General features: G+C 63.6%; 2 protein-coding genes across 7 annotated transcripts in view; both read right to left on the reverse strand.

Annotated features, from left to right (window-relative positions):
• PABPN1L (PABPN1 like, cytoplasmic) lies at nt 1-3,659 on the reverse strand (the record flags this gene model as incomplete). The annotated part of the gene is made up of 8 exons (XM_082770213.1): nt 1-40; nt 258-403; nt 488-575; nt 956-1,062; nt 1,544-1,608; nt 1,957-2,065; nt 2,221-2,395; nt 3,652-3,659. 8 exons carry the CDS (start codon nt 3,657-3,659, stop codon nt 1-3), a joined length of 738 nt encoding a protein of 245 aa, XP_082626339.1.
• CBFA2T3 (CBFA2/RUNX1 partner transcriptional co-repressor 3) overlaps nt 3,498-15,690 on the reverse strand; it is a 26,707-nt gene continuing 14,514 nt past the window's right edge. For 2 of the 6 annotated variants that reach the window (XM_082770277.1, XM_082770282.1), the window contains exons 2-12: nt 12,992-13,138; nt 12,010-12,087; nt 10,957-11,198; nt 10,469-10,558; nt 9,278-9,459; nt 8,885-9,135; nt 8,690-8,775; nt 8,275-8,470; nt 8,053-8,121; nt 7,723-7,913; nt 3,498-7,114 (exon numbers count right to left, since the gene is read on the reverse strand). In XM_082770277.1, coding sequence (XP_082626403.1) covers nt 6,824-7,114; nt 7,723-7,913; nt 8,053-8,121; nt 8,275-8,470; nt 8,690-8,775; nt 8,885-9,135; nt 9,278-9,459; nt 10,469-10,558; nt 10,957-11,198; nt 12,010-12,087; nt 12,992-13,138 — 1,823 coding nt within the window. In that variant the 3' untranslated portion in view covers nt 3,498-6,823. The remainder of the gene's footprint in view (nt 7,115-7,722; nt 7,914-8,052; nt 8,122-8,274; nt 8,471-8,689; nt 8,776-8,884; nt 9,136-9,277; nt 9,460-10,468; nt 10,559-10,956; nt 11,199-12,009; nt 12,088-12,991; nt 13,139-15,690) is intronic. The other 4 variants (XM_082770278.1, XM_082770279.1, XM_082770280.1 and 1 more) reach the window with 4 other exon arrangements.

Here is a 15,690-nt window from a genome sequence, read left to right on the forward strand (position 1 = left end):
CTAGTATGGAAAATACCAAGGCAACAGCCTTGCCCGACCCCTAGACAGGAACAAAAGGGTGTCCTGGAGCACCAGGGCATCGCTCAGCCCGAGGTGCCAGGGGTCGGGTGCTGCCAAAAAGCACGGCTACCTGCTGACAGCCCCCCCAGAGCAGATATTTACCCTTTGGCCCCAGCTAACCTCAACCAAACCCAGGTACCCCTAAGGCCAGAGGGCTTCTCCATCCCCCCACGCACCAGGACACCCCCCAGCCTCACCTGTACATCCTCCCTCGCAGCCTCGCCTGCTGCCCCCTGTAGAAGCCCCCTCGTTGCCCCAGCCCTCCCCGGGCTTGGAAGCGGCCCCGGTAGCCCCCTCGGTCGGTGCTGCTGATGCCTGGCATGTTGGTCCTCTTGGGCAGCACCTGGAAGGCAGCGGGGGCTCAGCACAAGCCCCAGACAGCAGGGCAGGGACAGACGGACATCCCAGGGTCTCATCCTGCTCCTACCTTAATGACTCTGCCTCTGAACAAGCTCTCATCCAGCTCCACAGCAGCTTTCACAGAGCTCTTCTCTTCGAACTCGATGTAGGCGTACCTGCGAGGGGAAGGGGTGAGCAGAGCCCCAGGGACATCGAGCCTGGCACGGGCTCTGCTTGGGGACAGCAGCATCCTTCTCGAGGGCACACCAAGAATAGAATAAATCCCTGCCTTCTCTGCACACACAGCCCCATCCTCTGTGCTTTTAGGAAGCAGGCACCTGCAGGATGCTGCTGTAGGGCTGAAGCCAAGCTCCCAGCCTGAATGCCCCTTCACCACCAACCCGTTCCCTGCACTGGACGTTTCCAGTCGAGCTTCAGCCAAGTCCCAGAGCCACTGGCTTTGGAGGAGACGTCCTCCACCACGACCAGCAGCGATGCTGCAGGGCAGCCAGGCTGAGACCCACCACAACCTCGGCACCCCACACCCAGCACTGACCCTTTGGGGTGCCCCGAGAACTTGTCACAGAGGATGGTGACGCGGTTGATCTGCCCGCAGCTGTTGAAGTGAGACTCCAGCTCCTCCGCCGTGCCCCCGTAGTCCACCTGCAACCACAGCCTCATGAGCACCTCAAGGGAGCTCCTTGCTCACCATCACACCTCGGCGAGCCAGCAAGGGGCCACACTCTGTGCCCCCAGGCCACACGCTGTGCCACCACGGCCTCACCACCTCCTGAGGTTCAGGAGACCCTTCCACCTGAATCCCCCAGCCCACAAACCCCAAATCCAAGGGAGAGCCCCGCTTTGAGGGAACAAGGAACACTGCACCACCCACAGCTTCCAGCGGGGTATTTGGGGTGGCTGACGCTTGCAGCACGTTACCTGCAAGTGGCTGAGGATTACGGGCAGGCACTGAGCTGCGAGGCTCAAGCTGTGTTCCCTGTGTGGGCTGAGCAGGAGCAAAGCATCCAGTTTGGGACCAGCCTCTAGCAGGGAGATGGGACGGGTCCCCGGGGCAGGGAACACAGCGAACACCCCCCAGGAATTGAGCAGGGAGGTGGGCGCTGCCCCAGGGTGTCCCACTTACATTGCCCACGTAGATGGACCGCTGGTCGACCTCCATCTTCTCCTCTGTTGTCTTTGGGAAGAGACCTGCAGAAATGAGGTCACCATGGATGGAACCACAGCAGAGGGACCAGCTCGTGGTGGCTCTCAGTACAGCTGGCACCAAGCTGGTGCACGGCCACACTGCCAGCTCCACAGTCCCATCACATATTCCCAAACCTCACCACTCCAGCCTCCTCCACCCCTTTGTCCTATCTCTCCATAGGAAAAGAATGACACCAGGTGACTGCTTTATAGGGCTTTTGTGCTAAACTCCATTACTTAATTGACTTTAATTAATTCAGTGCATCTCAGCTGGTTGGCAAAGGTGGGAGGTATAAGTGGGTATGACCTGCATTAATCCCATACCAGCCTGGGAGCAGGGACAGCCCGTACCTGCCTCCGAGCTCATGATGAGGCGGCTCTCAGCTTCCAGCTGCAGCGCCTTCAGCCTCTCGTCCTCCTTCTCCATCTCCCGCACTCGAGCTTTGATGGCCTCCAGCTCCTGAAACCCAAAGCACGACTCGTGTGAGCAGCACACGGCGTGGGGACACCCGCGGACCGCGGTGATGCAGCCCTGCACTTGGACAGAGCTGTAGAAAGTTTCCTGATCCCTTATGGAAAGGGGAAAAAGCAATTCCACATTTAGCCCATGCTCACCGGGTCCTGCACGCCCAGCTCCTCCGCGCTGTCCCCCTCCAGGTGGCTCAGGTCTGAGTCTTCATCCACAGCTTTGTGCGGAGCTGCCATCCCCGCCATGCCCCACGACGCCTCCTCTGCTGCCAGGGATGGCGGGTCCTGCCACCAGATCCCAGAAGTGTCCAGGAAGAGAGGACTGGGCAGGATCAGAGGTAAAAAGCAATTCAACAGGCAGCCACGTAACACAGAAGCAAAGACAGAACGCCAGCCTCACAAAGGCTTTAAGGCTACTTCCAGGAGGAGGAACCACCTGCAAAGCTCTCAATGCTGCAGGCAGGCTCGCAGCAAAACCCCAGAGCTGCAGCAGGGAGAACTACTGAGACACCTCCAGTTCCCAGAATCGTTGCCCAGCTCAGGGAACCACGCAGAGAACCTGGGAGCAGCTTCCCACGGGCAAAAAAAAAAGTGGGAAACACCCCAACCTCACCGAGGAAAAGGAACAGGGAGGAGGACCTACCCTACAGGCATCACCCCCAGGCTGCACAGAGCGAAGGGAAAACCCCCAGCCCTCCAGACCCCGACTCGATTGTGCTTCAGGGACGCCCAGGGATGGGCACACCCCAGGACAAGCCCCCCAAAACCTGGGCAGCCCCACGGCAGCCCCATCCCGGCCCCCAGCCCCTTACCTGCCCCTGCCCGCGAACATGCTGCTCCCTGCTCGCCCTCGCGCCGTGCCCCGCCGCCACGTGCGCTTTTCCCGCCGGCGCGCCACTTTCACACATCAGCAGCCAATCGCGGGCCGCGCCGCGCCGCCGGGCCACGCCCTCCGCCGGCTGGGCGGGAAGGGAGGGGGCGGCCCCGCCCCGCCCCGCTGGGACCCCGAGGCCGCGGGTTCGAGTCCCGCGGGCGGCTGCGGCTACGCGTGGCGCCCCCCCCCGGGTTTGGGGACACCCCCCGGGTTTGGGGACACCCCCCCGGGTTTGGGGACACCCCCATGGGTTTGGGGACACCCCCCCCGGTGTGGGGACACCCCCGGCCCTTCCTGTCTGCTGACCCCGCTGGGGACTGGGCACAGCTCCGCCTGCCTGCCCTAGGCTGTGTGGTGCAAAATTGGGGGGGGACCCCGCTGGGACCCCCCTTCCCAGGGCTGGGTGGGGGCCACTGCATGACCCCGGGGTCCAACGTGCCCGGCTCGGGACAGGGGTAGCAGGGTGCTGCCGGCAGCAGGAGCGAGGGCACCCAGCGCAAGCCCATGCTAGGGAGACCTGGGGTTGATATTAAATCGTCTTTATTACACAGATACAGAGTAAAGAACAGACATAACCTGAATCATAAAGTTTACATCTTCCACAGGTCAAACATACAGTACACTTAGAGAAAGCAGGAAACAGCAAAGAGGGGTTGGGGTGGGACGGGGGGGGGGGGGGACAGCATGCCGAAGGAAAGTCCTACCGCGTCATCTCTCCGTGCTGGCCCTGCAAACCCAGGCAGCAGAGCAGGGTGGGCGCCCCCAAACCCACCCGGCCCTTGGTGGGGGCTCTGCTCTCCAGCCCCCAGCCCTTGGGACCCCCGCACCCCGGTGTCCCCGTCCCCGGGGCTGGCAGGGTTTGGGAACCGGTGCTGCCCCCGCAGCCGTGGGCAGGGGGGTCGGGGGCACGATGCCTCCCTGCCGGGGCTGTGCCTTTTGGTGGCATCGGGGGAGACCCCAGGGTGCTGCCGGGTGCTGCGGGCGGCCCTGCCACTGCAAACACCCTGCACAGCACCCGGGAGCTGCTCCGGGAGCAAGGCGACGCCGTGCCCCCAACCCCAAACCCACCCGGGCACAGGGACCCCCGAGGAGCTGGGGATGCCCCGGAGGAGGTGGGCGAGGGGCGGCTGTGGCAGGCGGTGCCAGGGGTCATTCCGGGGAGGTTTGGGGTTCCCAGAGCCTTGCCGGGAGGCAGCACTTTGGTTTCAGCTGGGGTTTCCATTTGGGAATGCCTGGGGACCACAGGCAGGCTGTCCCCCCACCAGGAAACCCAAGACGGGCGCTGCGGGTGGCCACGGGGACCTGATCCGGCACAGGGCTGTGCCACCCTGTCCCCCGTGTCCCCGAGCTACCCCGCAGCACCCGGGGTGTTCCCAAGCCCTGCAGCTGTACCAGGACCACGCGGCACATCCCTCTGCCAGCACCCGGTGCCACAAAGCCACCAAAAACAAGGCTTGGGCATCGCGCCGGGCACGCACGCCCCAGCCCCACGCACGTCCCAGCACCGGTGTGGGGCAAAAAAAAAAACCATGGAAGCACCCGGTCAGAGCCTCCCTGGCCACCACCACGGCCGCCGTCCTCCCCGCACCGCTATTTTTTGGAAATATCACACGTTAAAGCTGTCGTTCTGGTTTGGACGTCTGCTAGCGCCGCACCGCCCGCCCCCTCCCTCCCTCGGCTTTTGGTTTCAATGCAAGGTTCTTTAGGGAATTTTTATTATTAAGAAAGAAAGAAAGAAAGAAAAAAAAAAAACACAAAGGAAAACAGAAAAAAAAAATTAAAAATAAAATAAAAGCAAAACAGAAAGGAGTGGAAACAAGAGCAGACTCTGTGTAAATGCTCTCGTCTGCGGTTTCCCGGCGAGGCGGAGGTAGAGAGGCAGGGTCCCGGTGCGGGGGGGACAGGGGGCACGCGGCGGGGAGGGGACGGACACCCAGGGCAGCAGGCGGCCCCGCAGCAGGAGCATCTGCAAAACCCTTATATATTACCTCTTCTCAGGAAACGTAAGAAAAATAGACAATATTACATATGTCACACCATAAATAAAGCCAACGCTCGCTCGAGGGGCACCCGGCCAAGCGCTCCCAGCGCGGGGTGCGCGGGAACCCCGCTCCCCGAGGGGACGCCCCGAGGTCTCGGGGTGCGCAGGGACCTGCAGCAGGGCTCGGTGCTGGTGGCACGGGGCAGGAAACGTCACCTTGGGGTGCACCAGGCCCTGCTGCGGCACGGCACGGCACGGCACAGCCCCACGTCAGCTCCTGCTGCAGGAGGGTGGCACGAGGGCACCCGCGATGCCATCCGAGCGGCCCCGAGCCCGTCTTCCTCCCGCCTTGCCTCCAGCAAACACACAGGATGGTTTTTGCAAATGCGGAAAACTACAGCTCCTATCGAGCACACGACTTCTTCTCGGTTCAGCCTAGCTCCTACACACACCACATCCTCCCGTGGTTTCTCATCACCCTTTTATTTGGCAAAGTGTCTCTTATTATTATCGCCGTCGGTATTATTATTATTTTTGGACCTCTGCGGACGCTATTTACATTCACATTAACGTACAGCACTCCTGCCCGGCCGCGCCGGGGCACGCTCTGGCTTCCTTCCCTCCTCCCGGAGCCGTGGGACTTTCCGTATTGCACTCCCGTCCTCTGCGCTTTGTACAACGCTGCGCGAAGTTACAGCATCTCCTACATCGTCTTTGTCCGCCTCCTCTGCGAGGGAGGAGGTGGTGCCTTCTTGCCTTTTTTTTTTTTATTATTTTTTTTCTTGCCTCCTGGAAATCGTTGCAAAAAAAAAAAAAAATTAAACATTATAATCCAACACGGGGAGCGGATAAAAAGGACAAAAACCCCGGGGTGTCGGCGCACGGGGGCTGGGAGAGCAGCAGAATTCGTCCCTCGCGCTCCTCGTTCCTCTCCTCCGGCGGCGGGCAGAGGTAGGGAAACCCGGGGGCTCCTGCCCGTGCCCCCCATGCCACTTGGGGAGCGCTCCTCTGTTTATTTCCAAAACAAAAAAAAATCTTTTTTTTGCTTTATTTTAGGATAGAAACTCGTCCAACCCCCAGGCGCGCTGGGCTCCCCCCAGGCCAGCGAGGACGGGAAGCGTCGGAGCAAGCGACAACAGAACGAAACGAACTTTGGCAGTGGAGAGACGTTTGGATCTTTCTCGTTTTTGGATTTCCTTTGGAGCAGAGGTGAGTCTGGTCTGTTCTTGGCTAGCTAGCAAGGTAGTTTACAGGTGAGCTTCTGGCACGCCGCTTGACTTGGCGGTGTCTGTTTTGTTTTTTTTATTTTTCTTTTTTTTTTCCTTTTTTTTTTTTTTTTTTTTTACAATATCTTACTTAAAGCCAAAGAGTCCGACGTTTTCATTTTTATTTTCTTTATTTTTTTTTTTTTACAAAAAAAAAAAAAAGAGGAAAAAAAAAAAGAAAAAGAGAAAGAGAGACGAAGAAAAGAAGTTTCCTTCCTCCTGCGAGCGAGCTCCTGGGCAGCGCCGCATGGCGCGGCCAGCCTGCGGCAAACCCCTCATCCAGAAAGGAGGAGAAAAATAAAAATATAAAAATATATATATTAAAAAAAAAAAAAACACCCGGTAGCAACGAACAGCAATCCCCCAAACGCTAGAAAACCAACCAAAAAAAAAAAAAAAAAAAAAAAGAGCCAAAACAAAAGACCGAAGAGAGAACAGAGAAGAACCGGCGTTTGCCTTAAACTCCACTTAAAGCCCGGTTTGAGGATCCGTGAGGATTATTTGTGAGAGATAGAGAGGTCGTTTTGGAGGTCACACGAGTCAGGTAGCTGAGGAAATTGCATCGAGTGCAGTCTGGTTCTTTTGGCGCGCCGCGGCGGTGGCGGCAGCGGGGGGGGGGGGGGGGGCGGCTCAGCGGGACGCGCTCTCCAACGGGGCCGGGGTGGCCGGCGTGCCGGCGCGGGACGCGGCCCCCGAGCCCGTCTCGCTGGGGCTGCTGGCCATGGGGGGCACCCCCTCGGGCTGCGCCGAGCCCCCCGGCAGTGTGGGGGCGGTGGCGGGGGCCGGCAGCCCCTGCAGAGTCTGCCCGCAGACGTGGTGGTGCTTCTCCCAATCCTTGTGCTGGCAGAAGGAGCCGCAGTAGCGGGCGGTGTTGCAGCCGCTGCAGGTCTCGCTGGCTTTGCGCCCGCAGTTCCAGCAGCTCTGCGGGGACAGCGGGGGGCCAACCTCAGTGCTGGGGCGTGCAGAGCCCCATTCCTGGGCTGGGTGCTGCATCCCGGACCATTAGCCACAGCCCTAACCACGTACCCAGGCTGCGCACCGCATCCCAAGCCGCATACCCCATCCCGGACCGTGCGCCACAGCCCTAAATATGTACCCAAACCCAGTCCCTGCACCACAGCCCAAACCACATACTTATTCCCGGACTGTGCGACCCATCCTGGACCATGTACCCCATCCCATTCCGTGCACCACATCCCAAACCACACACCCCATCCTGGACCGTGCACCACGTCCCAAACCCCGTACCCAAACCCTGTCCGTGCACCACAGCCCAAACCACATAACCCATCCCGGACCGTGCACCTCATCCCGGATTTTGTGTCACATCCTGGACCATGTGCCACATCCCTGACTTTATATTTCTTATCCTGGACCATGCGTCCTCATCCCAGACCACGCACACCCCGTGCCAGACCACGCTCCCCATCCCATCCCCACCAGCGGTGCCGCAGCCACCCCGGTGCTGCTGAGCAGGTCCCCAGCACCCACCCCGTCCCCCCCCCCGGCCTCGTGCCCGCCAGCCCCACCTCGCTCGAGTCCTCCTGCTGATTGATGACGGTCAGGGCGTCCTCCGAAGCCTGGCGCTTGGCCTCGGCCAGGGCTCGCTCCATCTTGGCTCGCTCCGTCGTGATCAGCTCGTGGGCTTTGCGCTCGGCGTCCGACACGGCCTTCTGCAGCTCGGACATGGCCTGACGCTTCACCTCGTTCACAGCTTCTTCTGGAAGGAAGGCGGGCGAGCGTGGCACGGGGCGTGCAGGGACCCTGGGGGGCTCCCAGCCCCCTCCGGCCCCGCGGGCACGGGGAGGGGACGCAGCGGGGACGCTGCCGGCTGGGCACGCTGGCGGGGCCACACTCACCAGCCTTCCTCCAGATCTCCTCGGGCATGTAACCGGAGAGGGGCCGCGGTGCGAAGTCCCGGTGAGCGTCTGCGAAGGAGCCAGGGGGGAGATGACAACGCCGTTAGCAAAAGGCAACCCCCCCCCCGTGACCCGACCCGCCGGCCGAGCCGGTCCCAGGGGAACGGCACGGGCACCCCGGAGAGGGGCCGGGGCCGGGCTGCAGCCCCCCCGGGTCAATACCTAACTGGGGTGCCTCGGAGCTGGAGGAGCTGTTGTGGGGGCGGGCGGAGGGGGGGCTGCCTTTCTTCATGTCCTCGGCGTCGCTGTAGCGCCGGATCCAGTGGTTGAGCTCCTCGCGGTCGGCCTCCTGGCACCGCCGCAGCACCGTCAGCGACCGGCGCGTCTTCTCCACCATGTCCATGATGCAGTTCAGCAGCTGTGGGGGGGGCAACGGAGGGGCTGGGGGACACAGCGCTGGGCGCTGGGGGGATATCTGGGCCGTGCAGGGTGGTGCTGGGGGCTGTGGGAGCTGAGGATGCTCGGGAGGAAAACCACAGGGGGACACGGTGGGAGCGGGGAGCAAAGCGGGGCGGGCACAGCACGGCTGCCCCGTGCATGCAGCAATTTGGGGGGGCAGGCTGGGGGCTCTACGTACATTGTTGAGGTGCTTCCACTCCTCCGCCCACTCCCTGTCAGTGAGCCGGTGGTCGATCACCTCCTCCTGGCGCGCCCCGTGCACCGCTGCAAGACGAGCGCAGGATGAGGGGGGGTCACCCCGGCATCGCCCCCAACCCCACGCCGTGTCCCCCACCTCCCCAAACCAGGGGGCTCGGGGGGGTGCTGAGCTCACCGGCGGGCCGCGGGCGCTCGCGGAGCTCCCGGGGGTCGGCGTGGCGGTAGGCGTCACGGTAGTGGTGCGCCATGGCCATGTCCTCGAGGCGGTAGTGCTGGGGCAGGGGGGCGGCGGGGGGGGGCAGCCCGTTGGGCGCGTGGCTCAGCCCGTTGCTGGGGCTGTAGCGCTGCGCGGGGCTCATGGTGCACGGCCGCTTGCTGAGGTGCTCGGGGTGCAGGGGGTCGCGGTCCAAACCGTTCTCTTTGGTCCTGGGGGGGGTGCAGAGGAGGTCGGTCCCCGCGGGGTCCCCGAGCATCCGTGCGCAGCTCCGCGCCCGGGTGCCCGTTCCCGCGTCCAGCGCCCCGTGCCGGGGGGGTGCGCCCCGAAAAGCGGCGCCCCGTGCGCCCTCACCTGTCTGGTGTCCTCCTCTTGCCGCTCTCGCTGACCTCCAGGAGCAGCTCGGAGGAGTCGATGGGAGAGGAGGCGTTGGCGTCCAGCAGCAGCTGCTCGTGCTGCGCCAGGTACTGCGCCGGGCTCTGCTTGGCCATGCGGGCGCAGTGCAGCAGCTCGCGCTGCAGCAGCGGCAGGTTGGCCTGCGAGGGGAGCAGGAGTCCAGAGCCCACCACGGCACAGCCACGCTCCCCAAAAATCATCCACCCCAGCCACCCTCGATCTCCCCATCCCTCCAGTTCTCACTTTGGGGACCTGAGCCCCCAACTCTGGGGAGCCCCAGTGGGTGCGCGCTCGGCACCGGGGCCACCCCCAACCCTCCTGGCACCCACGGGGCACCAGGGTGCTGTGAGCTGCCCACGCACCCGTGCTCTCCCCTCCCAGAGCTGTCCCTGAAGCAGCAGAAACACATTTCTGCCCGGGCCCTGCTGCTGCCAGCTCTGCTTTTCTCTTCAGGCAGCTGATCGGCAGCCAAGGCCCCATCTGTTGGACGCGTTAGCGCTCGGGGAGGAGAGGCACGCTGCAGCTCCCGCCCCTTCCCCGGCTGAGGGAACGACCCCGAAAACCAAAAAAGCCCCTGAGTCTGGGAAGCACGCCGCGCCCGGCTGCTTGCACTTAGGGTAATGAGAAGCAGCTGGAGCCCAAGGTGGAAGCAGCTGGAGCAGGGTGCCGGGGCGGCCGGCGGCACGGGGAGTGCTGCTGGCCTCGGGGACACCCCCTGGCGAGGTGGTGGGGGGCTCCGTGCCCCCCCTGATCAGCCCTGCTTGGCTCTGCCTTCCCTGCGGGGTGGCTTCCTGCTGCAAGGGCTGCAAAGGTGGCTGGGGGCACGTTTTTTTTTTTTACTCCTCTGCTAACGAGGGGTGAGCGATGCCAGGCTCAAACATCTGCCACCCGTGCCCGTGGTGCCAGGAGTGCCAGCAGTCAGCGAATCCCTCCGGAGCAGGGTGGCAGTGCAGAGTCAGCACGAAATCAGAAGGAAAATTAAAGAAAAAAAAAAAAAGAGGGGGGGGGAGATTTTTAATGAATTGCAAATGGTTTCCAGATGGGCCTAACCCCGTGTGTTATTGCAAACAGCTCCACGAGCGCCTTGGCCTGACGGGACTGCCCGTGAGGGGGGGATTTATGCGCCCCGGGGCCGTGCAGGGCACCCACCTTCAGGAAGGGGATGACGAAGGGCCGCAGTGGGAAGTTGGTGGCCTCCTGGAGCTTGGCGTGGAACTCCTCGATGGTGAGCGTGGAGTTCTGCGGGGACAGCCCGGGCTCAGCGCCGGCCGCACGCAGCCCCCAGCCCACCCTGTGCCCCCTGGTGCTGCTCCCTTGCTCTGCTCCCCACCTGCTCTGGGAAAACCCCGCAGGGTTTGCTGGTGGTGCCAGCATTGGGGACCCAGCCCCACACCACAACCACGCTGGTGGCATCCACTCCATCCATCTCCCACCCTGGGAACCATGCAGACCCTGCAAGACGCCCCCATTTTTCCAGAATTTAAGTCAACCCAGCGCCAAGAGGCTTCTCTTCCCCATTTAGCATCACCTCCATCCCCAAATTAAAAATCAGAAGCCCCGCTCGGCGACATGGCTGGAGCATCACCCGCCAGCCCCAGGGGCTCCCCAAAACTGGTCCCCGCGCCCGGCGAACGTACCACGAGCCCCAGGACGAGGGTGCGCACCCGCTCCCCGATCTCGGGCGAGATGTCGTTGCCAAACTGCTGCAGGGTGGTGAGGAAGCGCTTGAGCTTGCTGAGCTGGCGGGCGCCGCAGGCTGGTGGGAGCTGGTGGGTGGAGAGGGAGGCGGTGGAGGAGGTGGCCGGCCCGTTGCTGAAGCCGTTTGGGGTGGACGGGGCCCCGTTGATGGCGGTGGGTGAGTGGCTGCTGCCGTTCATCACTGCGAGCGGAGAGGAGGGGAGGTGAGAACGGCGCTGCGGGGACGGCGCTGGGCTGGGGGGACCCGAGCATCATGCTAGGCACTGAGAAACCAGCGTCCTCCCACGGCCTGGGGTGCCCGGGGGTGCTGCTGCGCCCCTGGGGCAGACGCAGGGGTGGTGGATGGGTTGTGGTGAGGGCCTGATCCTGCTCCTTGCCATCCCGGCAGCCACGAGCTGCCAGAAGCTGTGCGCTCCCCACGCTGCCCATCCAGGAGCCTTCACCTGGATGCTGCCCACAGCACCCAGCGCCAGGGGGTGGGCAGGACCCCGGCGCACAGCAGGGCGCACCCCGTTCCCGTGCCAGCCCTCGGCACAGCGACCTCTCCGTGGGCAGCACGGGTGACAGCACCCTGCAGCCCGTCCCCCCCTGTGCAGAACAGCCTCGAACCCCTCCGCCAGCACCCGGGCATGCACCGTGCTGCTCCCACCATCGCCCTGACCTGGTGGTACTGGTGCTGCGGGGTGCTGCAGCCCTGCCTGCCCTGGCTGCTTCCACGGGCTCCCCCTCGCTCTCCGGCCGGCCGGTCCCAGCCGCCCGCTAAAGAGGTGCCGAAAATAACCCCCGGCCACAACTGCTTTTATTCCCACGACAGGTGGTGACTAAGTTAGACGCCGCACGTGTCCCTCGGCCGGGCCGGGGCCGGGGTTTGCATCCTTGGGACGGGGCAAGGAGAGGGGCTGGGGGGGCAGAGCCCTGCCCGGGGCACCGGCCGGGGGGGCTCGGGCTGCGTCTCGGGTCTCTCATTAGAGCGTACGTTTCATTTTACTTACAAAGACAGACCATCGACCATTTCAAGCAACCATGAAAACGGCCGCGAGGCAGAAACGTCGGAGGGCCAGCGTCTCGATCTGCAAGCAAAATAAAACACGCTATGATGAGAGAGCAGAGGCGGCAGCTCTCGGCCGGGGGTCCCGTTGGGCACGGCCCGCTCGTCCTGCGGGCGAAGCCGCGTGGAGCCCGACGTGCCGGGGATGGAACCGGGTCCATCAACCCCACACAGCCCACGGAAAGGCTCCGAGGATGCCCCCCTCCTCGTACAGTCCCTGCCCAGCCCCAGCTGGAGGGGCAGCTTGTGGAAATTCCTCGAGACCAAGAACAACCGAAACTCCGTCCCGAGCCCTGGTGGGGCTGGCAGCAGGCTGCCCACGCGGTGCCCACACCGGCAGGATGGGGACGCCTGCACCAGCCCCGCACACGGATCCCGGAGCCCTGCATCCGCTGCAGGGCTCGGATTAAAAAGCAAAACCCATCAGAGCGCAGAGAGCACAATCCGATTTCTAATTAGAGAACATCTGCTTGGGAGCGCAGCAGGGCCGCGGCAGCCAGCGTGCAGGGACCTGCAGTCCCTACAGAGCACCTTGATGCCACCACTCTGTCACCTGGGCACAGCCAGCAGGTCCCCACCACCACAGCCAGCCGTGACACTGCCCCGCACCGCCCGGTGCCACACGCACCCACGTGGCTGTGCCCAGCTCCGAGCCCTGCAGCCTCCTCCAGCTGCTCCGTGCTCCCATTTGGTGACCACGCATCAGGAAACCAGGGCGTTCCTGTCCCCAAGCACCTCGCTGGGGACAGGCAGAGCCCACGCACAGCCCAAATCCCTTCTCCAGCACACCAACAAGGATCACCACCCCACGGCACGGCCAGCACCGCGCAGCGCAACGAGGTCGCGACGGATCCCGAAGGCAGCGCGTGGCCGAGGGAGCCGGGCAGCCCCCCTGCGCGCCGTCCCCTCCCCGTCCCCGTACTCACTGGTGCTGGGTGTGAAGGAGGGGTGGCGCGTGGCTCCCTGCGTGACAGCCGGCGGCGGTGGCGGCATGCTGGGCGGCGTGGACCTGGGCTGCGTCTTGACGTCGGCCGGCGAGTCGGGCATGGTGGCGGCCCGCTTCGCCGCGGGATCTGCGGGGACAGGGCGCGCGCGGTGAGCGGGGCAGCGCCGCGGGGGACAGCCCCTGCCCGGCGGGTCAAGGCCTCGGGGACCTCGGGTGTCACCGGTCCCCAGGTGGAGAGGGAGCGCGGGGACAAGCGGGGACGGTGCCCGGTGCCCTGTGTCGCTGTGGGGTGGTGGGGACGGTGCCCTGAATCCTCCACGGATGTGTGGCACTGGAGAAGGGACAGGGCACGGCTCTGTAGGCACTGCCCTGTGCCACGTGAGCTCCACACCTTGCACACAGCACGGCCTGGGCACATTATCACAGCATTATCACAGCTGCCATCCCTGCAAAGCCACCCGCCTGCCAGCAGCTACCTCGGGGATCCCGTGCCCAGGCTGCCCGCTAGCACCTCGCCAGCCCCAGGGCGATTGCGGGCATCGTGGTGCCGGGCAGGGATTGCGCACGGGCAGCAAATCCTGGGTGCACGACGGGTGGCACACGATGCTGCTCCCTGTGTCACCCACAGCCCAGAGGCTGCCGTGCCATGCTGTGCCATGCCATGCCGTGCTGTGCCAGGTGGCCACGAGCACGCCAGCTGCACAGGTCTGTCACCATCCTGGCCAGGGTCCCCGCTGCACGCAGCGGGCTCGCCACCAGGCACGGCTGCTACCCGCTCATCTAACGCGCACGCCTAATCCGCTGCAACTGTCGGGAGATTAATCGAGCCCGGCGAGAGCACGTGGTCCGGGCTAAATAAAACCGGGGCCTCGTCCCGAGCAAGATGCTAGCAGGGCTCGTCCTGCAGCTGATGCCACGTGGGGAGGAGCGGGGAGCCAGGAGGGCTGGAGGTCACCACCGCGGTCCCACGGCACCCCTGGCACCGCGTGAGTGTCCTTGGCTGGTGTGCACGGCCATCCTGGCACTGCGTGCTGGGCTTTGCCTTTCTGCACCCCCTTCTCCCTTCTCCAGCCACAGGAGAAACCCCAAGGCTAAACAGCACCTCTGCCACGGAGCAGCAGTTTGTTTGCGGGCTCTGCCAAAATAAACGGGATGCTTTGAAAAACACCTCTGCTTTTCCTTGCCACGGGGTTCGGGAACAGCTCCTGCAGGCAGGACAGAAGGGACTTGTTGGAAGATGCTGGGGGTTTGGGAACGATGCCGAGAGGTGCCTGGCTCGCACCCCGACCTGCAGCCTCCCTCCCACCTCCTGGGCCCGTTGTGTGGCTCTGCAGCTTTACGCCAGGTGTAACAGCCCCAGGGACAGCCCCGGCATGGGGGAGGCACAAGAGGTGGTGGGTCCAGTGCTTCGGACTGGAACCAGCTCTGGCTGCCCACATGGAGATGTGTCCGCAGGCTCACGAGGCTCCAGCACCAGAAGGGATGCAGAGCACGGGTTTTGTGCCAACCAGCAGAGCAGGATCCGGCCCCGAGGACAAAAAGGGTGACAAGGAGAGGTCAGCCTGCAGCCCACATCCCACGGGTGCCCTCGATGCTGCCAAGCCCAGCCCCTGCCGAGTGTCCCCAGGATGCATGGAGACAGGGGGGAGCCCTGGCACGGCCGGGGGGCTGCCGTCCACGTGGCCCCCACGAGCCCACCACGAGGTGGGTGTGAGCACAGCCAGTCCCTTCATCCATAAAGCTTGCAACAGGGCACAGCACCCCCGGGCAGCACTCCCTGCCCCTTGGCAAAGCACGGATCCAGGCATCCTTCCCCTTGGCCAGCGTCCCCCCAAGCAGGGGCACGGCACGGAGGCCACGGGGCTCATCCAGCTGGAGAAGAAGGTGAGGAGGTGGCACCCTGGGGACCCTGTGCCACGGCACCTGCCCCACGCTCCCTGCACAGATCTGGCTCCAAGGGGCTGCAGCAGAGGGGCCTGGCTCTGCCTGGGCTTGGGGGAAAAAAGCACAAATCCGCTCATCCTGGCGCCGGCACGGCTGCTCCGCAGCTTCCCATCAGGAGGAAAGTCTCCACGAAGCTGAACAAACACCAGGGGAAACTGCGTCTGGGTGTGTTATTTCTCTCTCTCTCACTTTTTTTTTTTTTTTTTTTTCCCTCCTCCATCTCTTGAAGCCATAAGTTTTTCCTGCTGCGTTTGCAATCCAAACACCGCTGCGCGGGCACAGGAGCAGGAGGCAGCCCCCGAAGTGCCAGATTTCTCGGTGCCGAAGCCCAGAAAAGCCCAAAGCAAACGGAGCCAGGCTGCTGGGACACCCGTGCGCCCCGGTGGCACCGTCCCCGCGGCGTCACACGTGCCAGCAGCAGGGCGCTGCCCCTCGCTTCGCCAAACCACCCTGGAAGCCCCAGCTTTTGCCTCCAGCCCCACGAAGCTCCTGTGAGGCTCTGAAGCACCGGTGACAGCAGCCTGGCCGTGTCCTGCTGTCCTGCCACGTGTCCCTCTGTCCGTCCTTCCCTCCCCATCGGCGGCAGGAGGTCGCCAGCCCGTGCCCAGGCTCTGCCCCCCCTGGCAGCGCCTCCGAGCGTGGCACCAATTCCCCGGCACCGCTCAAACTCCACTGGAATCCTTTTTTTTTTTTTTCCCTTTTTTTTTTTTTTTTTTTCTTTTTTCTTTTTCTTTG

This window comes from Aythya marila (genome assembly GCF_965140915.1).
Source record: "Aythya marila genome assembly, chromosome: 12".
Taxonomy (NCBI): Eukaryota; Metazoa; Chordata; class Aves; order Anseriformes; family Anatidae; genus Aythya; species Aythya marila.